Raw genomic sequence first — 23,094 nt, forward strand, 5'->3', positions numbered from 1 at the left:
GAAAAAGAGAACATTTTAAAAGATGTTTGTTTTCTGTATTTTATTAGAATTCTGCCCGATTCTAAAGCTCCCTCACTATGCTGCTTATCTTCCTTAGCATCACTGTCCTCAACCAGGGATTCTTCTTTCTCAGGTGCCCTAACTTCCTCCTGTTGTAGTACTAAACTCCAGTCTGTGGCAGCCAGGTGTTTGTTGGCACCCTTTTCATTCAGGTAGACATCCGGACAAGCCAGATGTTTTTTCTTGTGTCTCCTCTGGGGCAGCAACCTCTGGAGATGAGAGAGACTTCTCCTGCAGATGTGTGGCAGTGACTGTCCGTTCTCGTCCTTTCTCAAAAAGTCCCCCTATTTTCCAAAAGTCACCGTTAAAGCTCTTCTGAGTTGATGAGATGAAGGCGAACCTGGCAAACTCTGCACTTTGTGGTACATGTCTTGACATGGATGGAATGATGGAAGGAAATAAAAACTTCTTGAACCTTCCAGATGGTTTTCAGAGTCACAGAAACTGATCCAGCCTGATAGAAGCAGGGAGCTGATAAGTTAGTCAGCAGTTTCTTAAAACCGACAGCTTCCCTCTTGTTCTCCCCTTCAGGTTTCTCTGAGAGGAACATAAGAGCAGTCTCCACCACCTTTGGTACCAGGGGACCAGTCTTTTGCCTTTGCTCAGCTCTTTCAGGAGGTCTTGCTCCCTCTAATTGGGACAGAGGTCCTGGCCAATCAACATCAATCAGTCTTAATGCCAAGAAAATGTAGCTGAATACGGACTAATTCACCATGAAACTATACAGTCAACATTGACACAGCTATAGACTTTGAGAATCATCTCAATGTACCTCATCAGTTCAGCCAACAAATGATTTATCGCTGTCGTTACACTTATTTCCAAAGGCTGTAAAAATAATAAAAATGTTATCCATCTTCTGTTTTCAGAGATTATTAAAAAGTTCTAATTTAGGGGCAGCAGTTGCTCAGTCGGTAGAGTGTCCTCCCAGAGGTTTGCGGCTGGATCTACCCAGTCACATGTCGAAGTGTCTCCGGGCAAGACATTAAACCCCAAACTGCCTACCCCAGCTGTGCAGTGCATAACTGCCCATAACATCCCAAGCCTGGTAAAAATTGGGGAGGATTGCATCAGGAAGGACATTTGGGGTAGAAATGTGCCAAGTCCACATGCGGACCAAGCTTAAAGAAGAAGAGTAATGTGTTCTTATGTGATGTATCTGCTTGAGTTCAAAGAACTTAGCTGCTGATGCTACAGAGCTAAGCGGAACATCAACATATAGGGCTGCAGCAGCTCTGCTCACTAGATTCTCCATAAATGCAAACAAATGACCCACATGTTCAGCCAAAACACTGTTTCCATAGCTGTCGATCCACTGTGTTTATGGTGTTAGATGTCTGTCCACTTGGACAGCAGACGTCCATGTGTGTCCTTGTCCTCAAGATATTTTTTCATCTTCTATTCTTATCACCTTTTGATCAAATAAAGTGATACCTTTCACAATGTACATTGCCAGTAATCACTCGCTAACATAAAAAACATTGACAAAGGCAGCTTGTCAATTTCTTTCCCAAAGCAGAGTCGCGATCAGCATTTTGCTTTCGCAGCACACTGTCCCTGACTTGAAACCAGTCTAAGGCTGCAGATGCCACCCTGCGATCTCCAAGCACCCAGGGAGACATTAAGTCTCTTCATGTAAAACAGATGTTCCTCATTCCTCAGCGCTCACTACAGCTGCGGCTCACCACCCGAAGAACCCAAAATGAATAGGCTCTCCAGGATATTTATCATTAAGTAATTGCAAATGAATCCAAGTGAGAGTCATTATACTGAAAATGGAAAATAATCTGCTTGATTTGAGTGTTCATCAGCCATACATTTTATTTTTACCTTTGTACCAAATGTAGCAGCTGGTCAGTGTGTGTATGTGTCTGTCTCGGTGTCAGTGAAGAAAAGAGTGAATAAAAAAATGGGGAAGAACCAGAAGAAAAAAAGCTCATCAATATTTAATGAGAGCTAAATCCTCAAGGCACACACATTTTAGCTTTTTTCTCCCTGAACACTGTTTATAAATGGATTTGTTTTGGAGAGTGGAGGGATGTTCACAGAATCCAGCAATTATTCCATGCTGTAATCACAGCAGCGTTTTGTGACAGCGTATTTTGTGCATCTCTTTACCCAGGAAGGAGTTGTAAGGAAAAAAAAAACAAATGGTAGCGATTCTCAAACATTTAATGCCACCTCTACGTTGCTCTGTTAAGACTTTATTACCACTTTTGAAGACTATGTTTGTCTCCAGTCCCCAAGCAAGGTTCATGGTCCTGACAACAGTATAAATATCTTTGTCTAATTAATCAAACAGGAAGTAAAAAGGAAGGAGAGGAAGGAACAAACTAAAAACAAATGCTTTTAATGTAAACACAGTTTCTGTTTTCCAACCAAATCACACAGTATAAATCTTTAAAACCAAACAAATGTTTTGACGGTGGCATTATCTTCCTCATCAGCACATTTCTGTGCTTGGACATTTCCTGTCATCTTTATATCAATGTAAGACTGGCAGCAGTGGTAACAACGATCACCACATGGCTGAGATGGAGGAACAGTTACACTGCTGGTAAAAATTAGACAAAAAAATAAATCTTGTACATTAAGGAAAAGACTGTGATTTGGGTTAAAACAAATACTTCTTTAAGGTTAAAAGAACTTCTCCATAACGATAATAATGACAATAACCTTTTTTGATACTGTGTAGCATGTCATACCAGCATAGTCTACTTAATATAGACTCACCAGCCACTGTAGTAATGAGCTAGACCCACATTTGCCTTTAGAACTGCTTTAATTCTTCGATACATATCACAGTGCTAGAAACACTCCTGAAAGATTGTGGATGAGACACTGATGTTGTTTACATCAAATTCTAACCCTACCAGCAGAAAACGAGATCAGGCAACGCTTTTCCAAACTTCTGTTGTCCAATTTAGATAAGGGCTTGCAAAATGTAGAGTCAGTTTCCCAATTTGAGCCAATAGTAGTGGCAACTGATGTAATCTTCAAGGTTTTCTGTCTTGCTATTCTGCAGACTTGGCTTAACAACTGGTTATTTGAGTTACTTTTTCTTTCTATCAGCTTGAACTAGTCTGTTCATTCTCCTCTGGCATCAAAGAACTGCTGCTTACTTGATATTTACAGTTTTTCACACTATTCCCTGTAAACCTTAGAGATGGTTGTGGAGCTGAAGAGGTGTACCTAATAAAGTGGTCATGAATGTAGTTTAGGGTACCCAAGGAGTAGGTTGGTTTTCTATCTACTGTAGGACTCAAGGCGTGAAAGTTAATGGGCTAAGCTTAAGCTGTCTGCCTGTTACTAATGGAGTAATAATCAACACGTAGCTCGGAACGGTGATCGAACCACTGACCCTGCGAACCAGGGACTGAACCCCAAGTTTCTCTTGCATGGCAGCAACCACCATCGGTGTGTGAGTGTGTGTGAATGGCTGAATGAGAAGCAAGGAAATGGCTGGTTACTGCCACTTTCTTACCTGTCTCAGTATGATGGTTTGAAGTTACAGACTTAAAAGCTTTAAAGCACCATGGCAGTGGCTGAGTCATTAATACAGTACAGCATTATTATAAATCCATATTAAATAAACTCCTGGTCTATTGTTGTCAATTTAGTAATAATAATCTGGGATCACTAGACACTTATCCCCTGTCTGACAGAATTGGGGAAGAAACCTTTCATCTTTTCTGCTCCACCCACCTTGAATAACCTGCAGAAGGAAATTAAACTGAATGTGTATCACACTTTGAACTGCGTACTGAAAGATTACTACCGTATGTAAAGGAGCTATAGTATGTTGTCAACATTCACACTGCTGCCAGTTGGCAGGCGCAACCAACTTTTTAAAATTTCCTATTCTTGCTAAAAAAAAAAAAAAAAACACAGCTAAAAATCACTATTGTCAAAATATCTGTCTTAATCACTTTGTGTTTTACTCCTACACTCATTGTACCATGTGCGCACAGTAATCAGGATTCATTCTGTGACTTAGAAGAGAATGAGATGCAAAATAGAAACTCATTCATCAGCAGAGTTTACTTAAAAAACCCACATGATTATAACCACCTTTCGGCAAGAACAGCCATCATGTGACTAAATGAATTAATGTGATAAAGTGGTGAATCTGAATTTTTCGTGCGTATTCTTATGATATTGCAGATGATTCATATTTTCTTCTGCCTACCTCCCACTGCTTATGCTAATTTTAGGGATAATTTTAGATTTTAGGAGAAACAATTACAAAAAGTAAATACAGCACTGTGTACAGCAGATACCTTCTCTTTTTTATAACATTTGCATTTATTATATTGAAAACTTACAAAAATGATGTACAATATTAGACATGTTATTTAGAAGAAGAAATGTGATGCTACATGACGACCTGTGGTTCATACACGTGACCGTATCAACAACTAGCTGAAGATGAATTACAGTCACAGATACTGGTCAGATTTCTGCTGCACCGCACCTCCAACAGAAATGTATTTAAGTAAACTTTCCACACCACAGTGACGGAAAAATTGTTTCTAAACCGATTATTTGGATTTTTATTGACTAGCCTATACAGCAAAGCTGGACTCATTTGATTAGATTAGTATTGTGATACTGTAGAGTTTTTTAGTGATTTGTTGTCTCTTAAAAGAGTTGGATGGTTGTGATTTATTGCAAATATTGAATATTTTCATCACCCTTCTGGTAAACCTCTCATTGAAGGTTAAACATTTGTTTTATATTGGATGTGTGTGTGTGTGTGTGCGTGCGTGTGTTACTCATGCGGTGGAGACATAAATCTTTTTGCACAGTCACACTGTGGGGTGTCACCTTTTATTCTGGGACAACAAATCTGTCCCCATAATGTTAATGAATCAATTTTAGAGTGAAGACTTGGTTTGACTTTATGCATAGTTTTTATGATGGGGCAAAGATTAGATACAGGAAGTAGTTATTATAGTTAGGGTACGTCCCACAGATATCCATGCAGTTCTAATGTCCTCAGAATAGATGGAAATGTGTATCTGTGTGTAAACAACGACTGTTGGAAAATGTCCAAATGAAGGTTATGTGCACAAGGTGCACAGTACTGTTTAACCCATTGGTCTATAGGTAGCAGGTTTATAATTGTGTACACACACACACACACACACTCACACACACACAAAGTGGAGTAAATAACTGAGCGTTCACCTAAATCAACTGAGGGCGATGGTGTGACTCCCATCTAGTAATCGTCATTTCTAACAAGCAGCAGATTGACAGAGGTCACAGCCACACTGCATCTACTACCATTTATTATGCCTTTAACCACCACAGAACCCCCAGCCCCCCTTTCCCCTTGACTCCTACTGTCATTCCACCAGGCAGCATGCTGCGACTCAGCAGAGGTGCATGATGTAACAGCTTTTGCCTGATGATGTTTTTATTAGACCACATTAAACCTGAAGAGCCTCTTTTCATCCTTTGGTGCATCTCTTTGAAACCACAAACTGATGGTTTGAGAGGAGTCACTCTGGTCTCCAGGGATCCACTGGAAATAGCATAAACATTTATAATATTACACTCCCTCCAGAGGACACTAGTCCATGACGCAGTTAGTTACTCTAATGCACAAAGTTCTCCTTCATAAACCAACACTTATGGAAGTCTAGTATTTCCAATTTTAAAAGAAAAATAACTTACTTTGTAACCAAATTACAATTATATGCAAATCTAACAACCCTTTGATATTATTATTTAAATTGCCTTTTTATTATTCTTAATTTTGAATAATAACATAAATAATATAAAAATAATATTTGACATAACACTGATCTGACATAGATTAATATAGCCTTCAACTTCACTGCGAGTCATTACTAATGTCATCGTCCTATGTTTGACCTGATTGTCAAATTCGAAAAGGATCATAATGTTGGCGTGATGTAAGTAATTAGTAGAGTCATTAGCAAAATGTTGGTGTGTTGGATAGAACAAGTGAATAGATGGACAGGGTTTGTCCCTGACTTTGATTTGGAACTGTGAACTTTTCAAAACAACATTCAGTCTTTCCCCAGTTAAAGTTAAAGTTTAGTCTGAGTTGTATGTTTCTGTAAAATGAACTGAACAGGCCCCCTACCAGAACTGGCCCCAAAGCCAAAAATGGAACCAATGACCTCACCTTCACCTCAGTCAACTTTTAATATGAAATATCACAGCCATCATTGGAAGTTTTAAACAGGTAGCATTTAAAAAAGCTGGAACGCTTTGTACCAAGAACCTGTAACCAGCCAATAAACTGCTTATTGCAAATTTTCCAAGCTTCTCTTTGCCTCAGTGTAAGACCTACACAGTGCACGTTCCTCGTATAACAGCCCAGATTTGTATCTGACAAATCACTGACTAATCCAATTTAACAAGTCCTCACAGTCCAAACTTAATGTCATGCTGTCTTCATATAGAAAATAACGTGAATATAATACAATGTAAAACACTCCTTTTTAAACACACACAAAGCTAAAACCATCAAACGCAACTCTGATGCCTGTGCTCATGTGAGAGGCTGGCATCCACTGAACCACCCAGGAAATCATGGGAACAGAGACAGGAAGGAGAGAAGAAAAAAAAGGAGGTTCCACACTAGGAGATGTCATATTTGATGGGATCAGAACATGACGATGAGCTGCTTCACTAATTTACCCATAGGCTCAACTGAGAGGCATGTATGATTTATAAAGGTAGTCCAGGTGTGAGGTTACGTAGATGAAAAGGCTAAGTCAGCAGCAAAGAAGAAGACAAAGGACAAGACAAAAAGACGCTAAGACATGTTTGAGAAAGAGTCAAAATACTGAAATTTACTGTGTGTGTCTGTGTGTGTGTGTTGCACGGATATAGTCGATATCATCCAATCAACTGTAATAATGGCAATACAGGGATTTAACCAAAGCCCAATTGTGTATGAAATTCTAACTATGAAGGAAAATGATCATTTTCTCACTGTCTGCTTTGGAGGATCTTACTCTCCAAAAACAAAAACCCCCTCTACAGCTCTATCTCCATCCCTCACTCTCTTTTTCCATCCCTTGTTTCCTCTCTGTGGATCATGGCAGGCTAATCTCACTCTGTTTCACTGTGATATCACACAACGGCTCTATAGCTGCAGCAGTGCCAGCCTATGGGGCTCGCCTGCCTCAGCGCCAGTTGTCGCTGTCTGCCAGGCGGCACCGGCTCGCAGCTTTAGTGCTTTAGTGGGGGGGTTTTCCATTTGATGCATCCAAACGCTGAGCTCTGCTGCTGCAACAGTGTGTCCAAGCTGCTGTGGTCGTGACCTTCTCCAGAGCATTTTCTTGTTGAGCTCCACGCTGAGCTCCACTTCCAAACGACGGTGAGAACGATTAAAAAGCAAACAGATGTGAGGGCCTTTATAAGCAGTCCACTAGCACCAGGGTAAACGTGCCAAAAGCTAAATGTAATCAAGCATCAGTAATGAAGACACATTCAGAAACTGATTTGGTTTGACTGGTTACATTTAAAGCTGCTTCGTTTTCAAAATTCCACCAGTTTAAAGTGTCAGCTTCAGTTCTGGGGGCTCCAGTTAATACATCACCACTGAACCGGGCCTTGATGGGAGCTCCTCTGTGAACAATTGCTTAAACCAATTTAATTTGATCTTATAGAGTGTGTTTCTTTGTGTGTGTCTATGTGCTGATATGTGTTGGAGCTGTCTACTGGTGGAGCGGTGTATAAAAAAACTGCTTAAGGTGGATTTCCCAGGTGGGCACAATTTAATTTCTTTCTGTTTTATTCCACCTTTTTTAATTAATGCTGGCCATTGCAGACTGTTAATTACACTGAGCCATTGGAAATAAAAAGGATGATAGTCTCATAAAACCAGTTTCATTTCCGCAGCAAGAATCTGCAATTTTTTCAATGTTTCTGAAACAATGCTTTTATTTTGGGAATATGTGTTCTTTGTGTGAAGCCTAACTACACTGATGACCCCTTAAAAAAACGTTGCAACCCCCTGAAAAGCCTGGTGGCTCAATAGGTAGATGTCACCTATCTCACCACTGTTCTTCCAGGGGAATGGGTTCAATGCAGAAGACAAATTCCATTGCAACACGTATATGTATGCAATTACATAAAAAAAATAGCTTCTTTTAAGATTTTAAACATGGTGTTATAATCATGTTAGGGTCTACTGAATGGTGGGTTTGTTGCTTCTTTTTTTTTCAATTTGACCTCAATTGTATTGTGTCTTGTAAAGGGGAAATAGCCCGGGACTCCATAAACTTGATGAGTGTCAGGAAAAGACAGGGAGGGAAATATTTTAGTGCTGAACTGACAGTCTGGCTGGTAAGAGACTGTGGAGAAGTAAACATGAACCAGCCTTATCTCGCATAAAAAGGGCTTCTGCACTGCCCTTGAGAATGTCATTGTACTGTTTAACAGTGGACAAACCTCTGACACTTATATCTATTATTAAAAGTTCCGATGACCGTAGAACTTGTCACACAACATGGGATTGCGAAGTCAAAGTCCAGTTAAACAGTTCTAATCAAGGTCAAATTTAAAATGTCACATACTTGAAAAACATATCCCATTGACAATAAAATGGTTTCATTAAATTCTGTGATTAATGAAAACTACGCAATAATAGCACATTTAACGTACACGGTGGCAAAGCCAACCATCACCTTGTTACTATTGTCATTGTTTGCCGTTGTCATTAGGACTTAGTGACAACCAGAGAGTGGTGCCGGCACATTGTAAGCATTTATCATAGTTTATAGACCAACATCTTGATTCAATTTTGTCCTAATATGCCACAGGACAGATATTACTGGGGTTCTTGCAGTTTTAATAAATAAAAATAGTGTATTACCAACATACATAATAGAAAGGACAGAGCAGGCTTGCAAAAGGAAAACAGGTGAATTTCAACCACCTCAAATAAAGTAAATATACTGCTTAAAACAAAGACTGCCATTTGGTTAATATCAACTAAAATGTAACATGTACTTAAGATCTACGTGAGATACTGTTTACTAACTGTACGTCCCCACAGCCACACATAAGTCAGACATGTACAATGCCCTTACAGGCCATGTATCTACCTAATCAGTCACAGTAACTTCACATGGGAGTCTTGGAGATGGCACAAAAGCAAAGTAATGAATCATGCACACTTTAGCAAAACTACTGTCTAATTCCTCCACACAAAAACAGAAAGAAATACCCAGCATGCAACTGGCACTGTCATAGTAGAATAAACATATCTTATGCAATGCTAACCCCAAAGAGAGTAATGGCAAATGAACCTCTGGCACATCTCCTAGCCAGTAATATTGTTTGTTTTTTGTCTAATCAGATTTCCCACCACATTTCTAGATCACTATAAACCTGAATTATCTTTCCTACTGAAGCTTTATCAACAAGTGAAATTAATTGTGGTACTGCACCAATATATGGTCCGGCTCTACCAAAAAGGGAAAGCATATTCAAATCGTTTGTTGACCCGCATATCACTCTGGATATCAGTGATACGTGGCATCACTATGCTGTACATCACCCACCTAATCACTCCGGAGAAAAAGCCTGAGCGAACCACACCAACACACAAAATGCTGGTAATACCACTGTATGCAGGAAACCAGACAATTTAAAACAGAGCTCATTTGCAAAATCTTAGTCATGCAGTGGTACAATGAAAATGTTTTTTAAAAAAAAGTTGAACCAGTGATAAAGTGTTCGCCCCACTTCTTCAGCAGCTCCCAGAGGAAGTAAGGAAACTTCCTAATGAACAGAATGAAGGCTGTGAGGCTGCTGGAGGCCACAGAGCTGAGTCCTGTGCTGCACAGAGACTGTGTGATTTCCTCGACAACGGGTCAGTTCTCTGCTTCCCTCTGTGTCTTCCTCATTCCACTGTTGCTCTTAAAGTATTTAGAGCTGCTAGTCTTCCTCTCATCTCTTCCGTCGGTTTGAGTGGGTCTAAGGCTTTGTCCCTTGTCAACTTCCCCTTCTCTTTCTTTTTTGTTTTCTCTCCTCTTTTCATTTCCCCTCATGTCTTCTTTCCTTCATCAGCATTTCTGTCTCTGGACATAATGTTAGGATCTCCTCTTGTCTCCCTTTTTCTCTCTTCTTTTCTTTATTTATTTCAAATCTGTGTTGCTTCTTTGTTGTCGTGTCCTGTCTCCTCAACAAAACTTCAATGAATCCTTCTCGTTTGTCGTTGTGCTCACATGAATATTCATGCTTATGCCTGCAAATGGACACATATTCAGACAGTGAGACTGTAAAAGAAAGTGACTGGTTCACAGATGGAACAACTGCTGTTCAAGCTCAACCTTGTTGGACATACTTGTATACTCAGCAACATGAGTACACACAGACATGCACGCTCGCACACACACACACACACACACACACAGTAAATGAGAGGAAAGTGCTGTTTCTTCATCCGTAAATAGTTTAATAGATTGCCAGAGAGGCTTTTGAACTGAATCACTTTCATTCTTTGTTGTAATAGCGACTTTTGGGATCCCGCATTAATTGGCTTGATTCTTCAGGTAATTTTAGCCTCTTTTTTCTTAAGTGTGTATTTTTCAAGACAGCTCAAGCTTGAGTGTGAATTTCTACACGACACTGTAATAAAGCAAAAAAAGGTGATTACTAAAACATTATGTAATGTACTTTCTGTCCAGCTGTTTTATGCACTTTTCCAATTAGCACAAAACGTTTTATACTAATGGGTGCAATAAAAAAAACAACTATCAATTACTGCAGCGTAATGCAACAGAAACACTGAGTTAGAGATGAAAAAATGTAGCAGACAAAAACATAGAGATGAGTTTTGCAGCGTACTAAAGTTGCACACTGTAGCTTTAAATATATTTGTAACCAAGCTGTACTAATGCTAGAGGTAATGCTGTAGTGCATGTGCATCGAAATGTAATAATTATGTTCCCTACAAAAAATGTAATCACGTTTGCAGTTTAGTTGTAAATGGACATATTTTTAACGCTGTAACAGGACTCTATTTTTTGAGGCTCTAAAACGTGGCCAACAACCTGTCATCTGAAGCGGGTAAATGTAAGCATAACTGCTATTTCCTTGTGTGAATTGGTCATCATATAGCAACACTTCTCACAGTGGAAGTTCACTCCTTAGCAAGCTAAAGTAGGAAAATCCTGCATTGTGGCCTTTTTGTCCCATTCATTTCTGTCTGCTGCCTGAAGGGCCAGATTACATAGATAAACATTCATTGGCAGCATTCAGCACTTTAGAGAAGTCAGTCTTCATCCCATCATATGCACTCTTTCACAACCCTGATAGGTGATTGGCTTGCTAAGTAACTACTGTCCAAGGCAGGAATAGCAACCTTGACCACGCATCATTACATCTTCTTCTCTCAATAAATACACAAGGTCACAGAAACAGATCAAGGTCTGGCTTTGGTTAAATGAATGGTGACAGAGAGTTAGTGCAAAATTTATGACGAGTCCTGCCAAAGCTTGAACCCCCTAATAGTACAGCATGTTGACCTAAGGCAAAATAAATGTGTGTTTGTCCAGAGACACAAATACAGACATTTGAATGTTATTGTTGAAACTGTTTCGTGCCTGAGACATTCAAACATTGTTGGTGAAGAAGAAAAACAGGGAAAGCAAGTTAAATTTTTTCAGGTTAGTTAGGCACAAGGTAAATAACACATTTATGCAACTCTAATATGACTGTATTGAAGTTAACATCATCTATACTCACATTAAGTGTCATTTTGGTTCTGGTCTGTGGCCCTCACTTTGTTCACTGAATCATTAATGTGCTCTTCTGTCTTGTTACTTGTCTTGTTGTGCCGACAGAGAAGCGAGAGGAAAGCTCTGCTGCTCTCACAGTATCACCACATGTTCAGACAACAGCGTTTCCTTTTGTTGTACAGCTGCAAATTAGAGGAAACAAATGGTATGAATAATTGAAAAGTGACAAATTTCCAATTTTCACTTTTATAATCAGTAGTAAAACTTAACCTAGAGACCTCCCTCCACCATTTTTATAAATTCTCGACCACCACTAATGTGGCACGAAATTTATTTTGGGGTAAGAATAAAGCTTGGCTCTGTGGATCCTGCTGCATCTGCCTGGCTGCCGGGGTTTTGGAAAACAGGGACTAAATGTTTGGCTGGGTGTGTTTGGACCTCTGGCTGCCTGCTTGCACATTTCTATGATTGGCTGTATCAGTAAATCAGAAAATGGAGTTAACTAATCTTTCTCGCTAGTGATGGAAAAGCAAAGGCCAGCATGAGATAAATTCTTCTCCTGCTGTATGAGCTGTGCGTGCTGTGCTTGGCACCAAATTACAAAGACAAAAAGCTCAATTTCAAGGTCTGGAAATGGTTGAAGCACTGCTTATTATAATTACATATCATTACATTCATTGTTTTATCAACTTTAACATGGCAGAAAGAAAGTGGGGCCAATTCTATATGCATTGTTTTAAAGAGTACATGGATTACGTGTCCCAAAGAGTTTGTCTTTTGATAGACTAATCAAGGAAAGAACTAAATGCAAGATCCCTTATCATCACAGGTTTTGAACAATTCCTTGTCTTTAAAATCATTTTGGGAGTTTTTGTTGGGCATGTCTGTCCAGAATGTTGTGAGATGTCCTTGCATGCAAAAAAATGTCCTGTTATGCCAGACTGCGAATGGAAAGCCATTACTCCATACAGTGAGTACCGGCCCACTTCAAACACTGCGATAGACAAAAAAATACTTGAACAAATACTAACTTATAACTTAAACAATTTGGAACAATTTCCAAGATTAATTTGGAGACATTTGTACAGTAGCAACAGCAGGTTAATAGAACAGTAGAGTGCAGCTGATTTATCTGTTTTAAAACAAAGCAAATGCTTTAACAGTCAGTCACAATTAAATGCTAAGTGCCAGAAAAACAAATGCCAAGTGTAGATGGATCTTTAGGAATAATCATTGTTATTATTCCCTGTGGTGACAAAGACATACTGGTAAATGTGGCTGCTTCTAAATAGAGAATGGTGGACTCCATCAATGCCCCAAACAAGCATTATACAGAGCGTAAGAAATTACACTGAATGGCTTACGCAATAAAAAAAAATTGCACTGAATTTAGAATGCAATGATTTTTGCATCTTTGTAGTTCTTTGTAATCACATTTGTGTTGCTTTGTAGGACAAACATCACCAGAATATACAATGTAAAACACGGTCAACACACATTAGTATCCTGTCCCAGGTTCACTTACTGTCATCAAGGGCCTTATTTGCAACATCTATGGGGACCAAAATGGCTGACACCTGCAGGATGTGTTCATTAAAGTCCCCCACAGATAAACACTACATATCAATCCCAGTTTGGGGCCTGTTTATATTAACGTGCTGCCGGTTAACAGGCCCTGACTGACGCAGAGGGACTGAGCATTACTGCATTACTAGTAGCAGCACAGCCCTACTCAAGACATAATTTACCAGTGTGTAACGCACAGCTGTGTCTCGGGATTTAGAGGTGAGTGGGGGGTAACGCACAGATGGAGCGAGATACACACACACACACACACACACACACACACACACACACACACAGACACCAACACCACATCATAGTTTACCAAAGCTTGTAATGCACAAATGATTAACAAGCACTTTTCAAACTTGTGTATCAGCTTTGATGTTGGTCCGTTTGTTGGTTTTATAGATACGTGTGTGTGTGTATTCTATCTTTATTGACTGTATTTATCTGTGACACCAAGTCCCAGCAAGATGTAGGCTGAAAAATATAGTCGTAATGTATTAGCGCCCTCAGCTCCCACTATGCAATTTGTGATGTCAACATAACAAATGCTGAGCTCCAGTATATGTTGGTCTCCATCTACACTGCATGAGCATGGTTATTTCTGTATGCAGTGGAATGTGATAAAGACCACACACTTCGTGATTGTTGTGCATTTTCAGCATGAATCACCAGTCCTTGCCACACTTACCTCCCCAGCGTCACTGTTTTTTTTAATGGATTTCTTCTTTTTGTCTCTGCAGTCTGTGCAGATTGTCTGCACCTCACAGTGATAGTTAAAGGGGCACTACAACATCACCAATCGTTTGGAACGTACGTATAATTACATAAATGTTTATTGATTTATTATATAGTATTCATATTGCGAGTAAATATACTTGTTGTCATTTTGAATTTAGTGTCTTTTAGACTAAATTCTCTGGCCTCTTACTAACCTGACTCTAACATAGACCTGATTTTAGGGACTGAAATGACTATAAAACAGTTGTCAGGGAAGATAATAGCAGTGGCCATTAGTGTGCAATCCTCTAGATTATCTTGTTAAATTTGAAAGAACCACTATTAGCTTCCTACCATTCCCTGTCCTATCTTCTCTCTGTGTCTGTGTGGGGCCTTCCCAATACCCCCCTCCCAGAAGGGGGTGTACCTGCTCCTCACATCACATTTTCAAGAAAATACTTTGAATGGACGAGACCAGGCAGAAACCTAGTGTGTCGATAAGCTTAAACGAACAGCTTAATGAAGCCAGTAACGTAACATGGTTGATTTTCTGTAGCTATTTTTGGTCTCTACCGACTGCTAAGAGACGTTTTCTACAGCAGTGAGATTTGGCGATGTGATGTGGGATAGACAGCTATGGTAAACGTTGAACTGGTGCTTCATATAAACTCCTAAACTGGAGTAACCCATAGATTTAGGTAATGATTTCCATGTGATTCATCACAATGAGTCACGCCTTTTAAATTGCGCTGCATTTTTTTTACATCATCATTTGATTAAAAGTATTGATCACAGCTGCTTTGATCTTTCCATTTATTAAAATAACAGTTTCCCTATCGATGTGCTCAAGGATGCTCCCACTAGAGATGCAACCATCTACATTTGTAAATTTCCCATTATACACACATTGCTTGCAACCTTTCTTTGTTAGATTTTTTTCACAAAATAGTTCAATAATTCACGTTACTGCAGCTATATTGCAACTGTCAAAGCACCATAGTGTTTTTTTTTTTTTTTATAATTTACATATGTATAAATGGTTGAAATACGTGAGCTATCATTAATGTTGACAGAAAAAATCATGGAGGAAATAGGGGGAGAGAAAGGAGGAGAAAAGCCTTAATTTAAGGTTTTTGGAGCTAGAAATAACAAATGAGGCAACACACCTTTACATAATGAACCTGAGATTAGACTTTAAAGCAAAAAAGGAGCAGTCATCGCTACAGAGTCACAGAAAAAAAAGGGGTTGCATGGGGAGAGATAGTTAAGCCAAAGACCACTTAGCTGAAGCAAGACAAAGATAAACTGACAAACACACAAAAGACTAAATAGGACGAGAGACATTATATTGTGTATTTTTTTCAATGTCAGTATCAGTAAAAAGATTTGGATAAAGAGTTTTGTAGATTCCCGTTTATTTCTGTTGCACATCATAGCATCACAGTGTTATTAGGTGAGTGGCTTCACATGGGCTCCATAGTGATGGACCTGCTCACACACACTTTTGCCTCCAGCTTGCTCATTTCGTACTGTTTCAGTGTTGCATAATGCCAATTATAAATATTGGGAGATGCACCAGCAGTAGTGACATTGCACAGTATTTGGCACGTGATCTCTGACCCTGTAGTTGCACTAATCTAAGACGAGTATTCATGGGCATCATGCTGATTCAACACCACATCCTCACAAGGCTGCTGACAAGGCTGAAATCCCTAAAAAAAAATGTGAAATCCACCAAATATCAACAAACCCATGGGAACTTGTTGATAATGTGAACAGTGTGAACACAGACACCAACATTGTGTTAACACTCTCCCTAAACCAGCAACTAGACTAACAAAGAACTTTCTAAGAAGACTTAAACTTGAAGAGACATGAAGACAGAACTGGGCCAGCCTGTCGGGGTGAGGAGAGCCGTGTGGAGAGAGACAGACGGAGGGATGGAGAGAAGGGAAAGCGTGGGCAAGATGGAAAACAATACTGTGGCTGCCCTGTGGCTGATGGGGACCGGTCATGGTGTCACCCTCTGTGGCATTTTCCAATGGAAACTGAGTCGATCAGAAAAGAGACTGATGTCCAGTCACCCATGGATGACACTGGCGCAGACACACATGTGCACGGACACATACACATACAGGACATGGAAACGTACACACACACAAATGACTCAGTACATATCTTTCTGGTCCTCTCTGTCCCTCTTTGTCTCCTTGTCTTGGCCAGCGTTCTCGTCTGTCTCCTTCGATGCTCTGTTCTCCCCCACCCCCCCAGAGGGCCTGACACCCTCTGTACGGTGTCTTGGCTCCTTTATGCCGAGTTATGTCTTCATTCTAATCCACCAGTCTGTTTATTTACACCCATTTCCATTTTCCGCTTGCCTCTGCGCTAGCCCAGGCTGTGATTTAAGAGCTGGAATTGGAGATTGTGGGATAACTTCCAAAATGAGAAGAGGTGGTTGCCTTGGTGGAGGAGGGGTGAGGGATGCCCTTGGGTGGGGCTTGGGGAAAAAAAAAATCATGCAGTGAGAGGACGTGGTGTGAGAGAGATAATTGTGTTATTTAACAGCTAGAAAACTGCAGTGACCGGTGACTGAGTGTGTGTGTGTATGTGTGTGTGTGTCACTGTGTGTTGGGGAAATCCTGCAGGATTTTCTCTTCTTGCTCCATGCAAGGCCAGCAGAACAGGAGAGGGAGAGACCAGTAGCAGGGAGGCCTACAATCACAGGATCCCACGATCATTTCACATTTGCCTTCTCAGGGGAACTTCACTGCTCCGGGGGCTGAGGCACAGTTGCTCTGCTGTCATCATAGTTTAATTTAAGCCTTTTATCACAAACAGGAGGGGAATCGTCCTTTTCTTTCTCTAAAGCCTTGGCAATTTATCATTGAGATCACCTTCAACTCATTGATTATTCTTTACCAGTCCTGTTATTGTAGGAGTCACTTATTACACTTAACAAGCACCTAGCACCCTAACAGTGGATTATTTTGACAAACAAGAACTCTCACAGAAACATGGAGCAAGTGAGGCGAGTGAGCTAAAAAGATGGGAGACACAATGGGTACTTCTGGTTTCATTTGCTTCACTTGTGTACTTTTACTGTTTCTTTATCTTTGGTCACAAGCTGATGAAAATCTTTCCATGCTATCAGTGTTATTCAGCCTGGGCATTAATAAATTCCTTTATACAGACCAGAGTTGGAGCAGAGGGCAATAGAGGGTATTCAGATGTCCACTTAGATCACAGAGTGGCACCAGCATACTCAGAAAATGAAACTGTACGCTAAATGTGATGCTGCTGTTGCTTTTTGCAATGAGTGGCTCGGGTTCCTGAGGTTCTTTGGTAATTTGGATGTTGATCTTACTTTGATGTCACCGGACAGGTGGCCAGTCTGTGTCAGGGCCACACAGAGACATATGCAGACAGACAACCATTCACACTTGCGGACTTGAATTACCAACTCACCAAACCTAACATGCATGTTTTTGGACTGTGGGAGGAAACATACATACTATTACTAAGTAATATTAAATACAACATAATATTAGTAACGTGTTACTATGTTTAAAAAAATGTGGTTGTTTTCCAAGATAAGTTGTGTTTTCTTGACCCCCTGATTCTCCTCCAACGTTTTCCTTTCTACTGATAAGCAGGAAGGTGCAAAGCAGTGAGCTTTGAGCTGGATCTCAACTGTAACAACTGTGTGTTGGAAGGATCTAAGGTGGCTTGCAGCAGAGTACTGCCTGTGCATTAGCCACCTTCTGACCAAGTGGATTCTAACTGGGCTTAATACATTTACTTTTTCTATTTAGCTTACTTTGAGAGGAGTGATCTCTTAGTTTTGCGAACGTGCCTGTGCTCCTGTCCTGCCCCCAGCCACTGCATCCCTGTTGATGAGCTTTACAGGATTAAGAAAATGTAGAAGCCAACTACAGGTTTCCTCAGTTTTAGTTTAGTTTTATGTAATATGTATTGTGTATTGTGAACTGTACTGTATTGTGTGTTGTGTTATGTTTCTGTGTGCTGATGATGTCATTAGTGACATCATAAGGCTTTGATAGTTGCCTTTGTAGTTAACCTTTTAAGTTTGTTGTGCAGTTGTCAAGGGAACAATGCAACGCAAAGGGTTTGTGGCAAGAGATGCTGTTCAGCTCAGCTACTGAAGTGAGCAGACGTGACACGGTAGCGGGAGCTGAGGAACTGACTACAAGAGAGCTGCATGTTTAGCTCAGCTCTTTGTTTTTGATTTGCAGCAATTACTTTTCCTACCCTTCTGTTGCCCCTCTTCCAACTTTTTTGAGATGTGTTGCTGCCATTAAATTCAAAACGAGCCCATGTTTTCCATGAAATGGTAAAATGTCTCAACATCTGTTATGTTGTTTATGTTCTACTGTCAATACAATATGGGTTGATGACATTTGCAAATCCGACATCGTCCCAACTTCTTTGGAATTGGGGTTGTATCATGTTAACATGGAAAATTGTAGAGGACTATTACCAATTAGCAACAAATACATTTGAAGCTGAACCACGTTAAGCTAATAATTCAGTATAACATTTTGTGCAGTCCAGTGGATGCTGAGACATGTTACTGTTTTCTGAAATCTCAGAGAAGTTGTATCTGTTCAGAGACCTCATGGCTGTTCATCAAAAGGTCAATGCTGCTAATGATAAAAAAAAAGGAAACCTCTTTACTGTTCAAACATCAAATCATTTTTTTTTTTTATAAGTAAGAAAAACTATTGTCTCCCCCACCTGGCAGGCTGCTTAACCACATCCACATGTTTTAGAATATGCTGGAGTTGTGCTCCTTCTGCCACTGAAAGCTTCTTTGGTGACTTATTCAACGAGCTCAGGTGGAGGACAATGTTGGTCCACGTTTGTCAGTTAGATAAGAAGGGGGCTTCAACTGGAAAGCTACTGTGCTTCTTCTGTTGGGCAGCTGATGGCTGCGTCTGACTGCTTTATGCAATGAGGTAAGTATCTGATTTGAAAATTTTTGTTGGCACTATTCTGGTAAGTTCATGATAAAATCCATGTTTTTATTTTGTAGCTTCTTCCTGAAGGGAATTCACAAAAACTTGATTGTGTACTGTGTGTGCATTATATGTGATAAGGTGTGTTTGTGTGATCGTGCTACTAAATGTGCCGACAGTGACAGTGCAGAGTCCAGACTGACTCAAACTGTGTCACATCGCTTCCACAGCGTCAGAACCACACAGACGACCTCACTTACTGGATTTCTTTAAGCCAACATCACATCAGACGTGATTTTTTTTGTGACCCAGCCTGGCTCAGCCTGGAACCAACGTGGCATGAGAGAGGTGAAGAGTGGAATTGGTGGCGATAGGGAAGGAGTGGGCTTCAAATCACAGACATCAGAGGAGAGTTGTGAGGGACAGAGGGGAGGAGAACAGGGAGGGAGAAAGAAGAGCAAGGGGGAGGGTTTAGGGAAATTGACTTGACAGAGCGGAGAGAGACGTGTGAGAAAGAGAGACACAGGGAGGGATGGAGCGAGCGACAGAGAGCATGAGGAGCACGCTGCCAGCGACCGCTCTGTAATGCACTGTGAACAGGGACAAGCTAGAGATTTGCACACACACACATTCACACACACACTCTGCCTCAGTCACACACTCTCACAACCCCTCACTTATTGCTTCTGCCACACACACGTACACACTCCCTCTCACATGTGCGCTGAGGATGAGAGGTACCCTGCCTGAGAGACACACACTTTTCCAGGTTTCTCTCTCTCTCTCTCTCTCTTTCTCACTCACACACACACACAGACACCCACAGACTTACACTGTGCAGCTGGACTCAGCAGAACCAGACCGGACTACTTGTCACCATCACTGGGAGACTCTTGCACGAGGACTGGGAATCCAGCACCCACCGTAAGGCATGGGCTTCCTGCCAGCATCCCCCTCTCCCTTCCCCTCCCCTCCCCTCCTGTCACCCCACCTCTTCCTCCCTCCCTGTCTCCCTCTGCTCATTCATCCTTCGTTCTCCCAACTGCGAGGCGGCATGTGTGGCTGAAGGACACGGCGCTGCGCTCTGCTGTGGTGTAGCGCGCTGCTCAGAGAGTTGGAGTGCCCGAACTGAAAGAGGGGATAGATAGACTCACTGCACTCCCTCCCTCCCTCTCTTCTCTTTCTCTTTGTGTCCCTGTCTGTCTCTCTTATCCCCACATTCTCTCGTTCATGAATGTCACCTCTATCCCTGGGAAATGCAGGATGTATCAAGCCTCTCTCTGTTTCCCTTTTTCTCTCAGGGTGCGGGTAAATCCATGGGTGATGCCAGGAGAGCTTGAAAGACAACAAGGAAACAAGCCGCACTTCGTCCAGCATCGTCCGTCCACGTCCTCTCATCCTCGTCCCATCTTGTGGAGCTGATACCTCAGGTCGGATGGTCCCTCTTTCTTCTACTTCTCTTGTTCTGACATTGGTTTGGATGGAAAAATTGTAAGAGTGAGGGACCAGAAGAACAGGAGCTGCAGTGTATCCCAGCAGTGTCCCGTTTGTGATTTTGGAGTTTGAATTTGGGATTTTTTCCCTTTTGTCCCATTGATTCAGATCTGACTTCTGATCTGCAGGACTAAGCGGGTCAAGAAGTCTAAATGTGATTTTTGTCTGGGTCTGGTTTGATGAACAGCCTTCAGACAGGATTGAGTCCAACTTCCCTGGACCTCCAGAAGGGGGGTAGGGGTACACGCAGGCTGGGACAGAGGCATCAGGGAACTCTGGCTGCACTGCACGGGTGCTGAATGGATAACAACATGACTTTTCTCAACAGTGGAACACAGGCTTTACCTGAACCTCACTCCCAAGCAAAAAAACAACGAGAAGGACATTTATAGGCAAACTCTCCTAAGTCCAATCATTAGTGAGTGCCAGTTGCCTTTTTAAGGAGGGCCTTTGAGGGATCCACCCTTTACTCCTCCACCTCCCCTTTCTTCCTCCCTTGCTTTCCTTTTTCTGCCTCTGCCTCAGTCCATTCTCAGAAACCCCTTCCTTCACTCTGCACCCCTCCCTCAGCTGTGCTCCATCACCCTGGGTGAGCGGGCAGGGGGGTGGCCCACGGTACCCCCCAACACCTGGGCGCCACTGAGCCGCCAGAGGCTGGTGAGGCGGCGGCAGGGTCAGCGCTGGGAAGATGGCCGCTCTCGCCAGCTCTCTCATTCGCCAGCGCAGGGAGGTCAAGGACCCCCAGGCAAACCGGCAGATTGCCAGCAAGCGCAAGCCGTGCCCGAAGAGCAACAAGTCGCTCTGCCAGAAGCAGATCCTCATATTAATATCGAAGGTTCGACTATGTGGCAGTCGAGGGAGAAAAATGGAAAAGAGACCAGGTGAGTTCTCACAGGCCTTCCTTTTTTGTAATATTGAGTTTTCCTTCCTCCCTACATCCTGCTCATCTTCTCTTCTTTTTCGCTCTATTTTCGGCCTGTACTGCATAAATGGATTTTGATGGTTGACTTGCCAAACTACAGATTAATCCTCAACACTAAAGCCTCAATGGAAAAAATCCACAGCCTGTAATTTCTAGTTGAGGACTTAATCTGAATCTGGGAAACAACCCAGCCCATCTTTCTGGTAACTGTAAACAACATGTCCTGTATTTATGGCTGTACAGGAAATTCCAGCTTAATACAAAAACACATCTGTACCACTGACCAGACGCATGATGAATGCTGGGTTGTTACTGTGGCAATGACTTTGCTGAGGTGCATGTCGACACTGCCAAACACGAGCTGGTGGTCTGTAACGAAACACAACCTATGCATGTAGTGATTTAGAGTTACACAAGATGTTAAGAGGCCCCACATTTTTGATTCTGGGGGCCATTATTTTCCTCTCATTTCCCTCCAGGCAAGTGAAACACACTGTGGCCTAATTTGCCTTTTGTGTTTGAATGTTAAATGGAATTGCAAAATGATTCATTGATGCTAAATGAGACAGATATGATAACACTAGTTTTGTTGGTGGGTGTGTTTTTTTTTTCTATGTTGTAATATAGTTCTTCAGAGGTTTTGTAGATTTTATGAAAATCGTTTTTTAATCAAATAAACTTTCTTTTTTAAATTTAAATTTTGATCAGTATCTTTTAAAACTTTTTTGGTGTTAGATTAAATTTATATTAAAAAACACATTTTGTTTTACATTACTAAAACGACTTATATGCCAGGTTGATCCTGTGCGTTTCTATCCAACAGTATTTGTCTTTCTTCATGTGTGTCCTCAGAATTACCTTGTCTTCACCTCACCAGTGGTTGTATGTTCTCCCTCCTGCACTTCCATGTGCAGTACACTATGTGAGCCAATCCAAGTGTATTTGTGTGTATTCTATGATATTTATTAGCTCAGGCTGCTAAGTTCACCATTATAATTACATGGGGAACCTCGGCATATGCCGGAGGTGGCTGCTCTATATTGTAATTACGGTAGTGAAATATGTTGGACAGGTCGTGGCAGTGCCAGCTCTTAAAGAAAAGGCCACACATGTGCAATGCCCATTGTTTCAAACCATTTTCATCGTACCAGCTTCAGTGCGTCACACACAGATTTATTATGGTAATCGTAGAGACGAGGTGCAGTGGAGGCCATGGTTAAAGACACGTTAGCAGCTTCACTGTTTCAGCCTGTGATTTACAGGGGTCTTTGTTAAGTACCATGTGTTGCAGTGTACATCTTCATCATTCTCTAAACGACTCTCTACATGTGTGTGTATGTGTGTGTTTGGAGTGTTATGGAGGACACTGCTGACCCTTAGCCATGTGTGTGCTAGCTGTTGTTTGTGAGTGGGTATTCTCAACATGTGCGAGTGTGACCTTCTCATAGCTTCAGCCCGAGGCCACATGTGACCTCTGGACAGGAACAAATGACCAGAATATTCTTCTGCTATTGCATCCACCTCCTCTTTTTCCTACTCCTCCCGGCTGGACCTTGGAGTGGCCTGCTTACAGCTTGTTTCCATTTTGCCTCCAACTGGCCAACATTATGTCTACTGG

At 41.3% G+C, this 23,094-nt stretch overlaps 1 protein-coding gene and 1 long non-coding RNA gene across 2 annotated transcripts in view; one reads left to right on the plus strand and one right to left on the minus strand.

The window, feature by feature from the left end:
• Nucleotides 1–8,247: 8,247 nt before the first annotated feature.
• Nucleotides 8,248–20,008, minus strand: LOC137138078 (uncharacterized). Its single transcript, XR_010915883.1, has 3 exons — nucleotides 19,893–20,008; nucleotides 11,803–11,977; nucleotides 8,248–10,300 (listed from the first exon to the last, which is right to left on the minus strand). It is a non-coding gene; the product is annotated as an uncharacterized lncRNA (long non-coding RNA).
• fgf11a (fibroblast growth factor 11a) overlaps nucleotides 19,575–23,094 on the plus strand; it is a 93,812-nt gene continuing 90,292 nt past the window's right edge. Inside the window, exons 1-2 of the mRNA XM_067524984.1 lie at nucleotides 19,575–19,984; nucleotides 20,362–21,435. Coding sequence (XP_067381085.1) covers nucleotides 21,243–21,435 — 193 coding nt within the window. The 5' untranslated portion in view covers nucleotides 19,575–19,984; nucleotides 20,362–21,242. The remainder of the gene's footprint in view (nucleotides 19,985–20,361; nucleotides 21,436–23,094) is intronic.

The sequence above is a fragment of the Channa argus genome, chromosome 12 (genome assembly GCF_033026475.1).
Source record: "Channa argus isolate prfri chromosome 12, Channa argus male v1.0, whole genome shotgun sequence".
NCBI classification, from domain to species: Eukaryota; Metazoa; Chordata; class Actinopteri; order Anabantiformes; family Channidae; genus Channa; species Channa argus.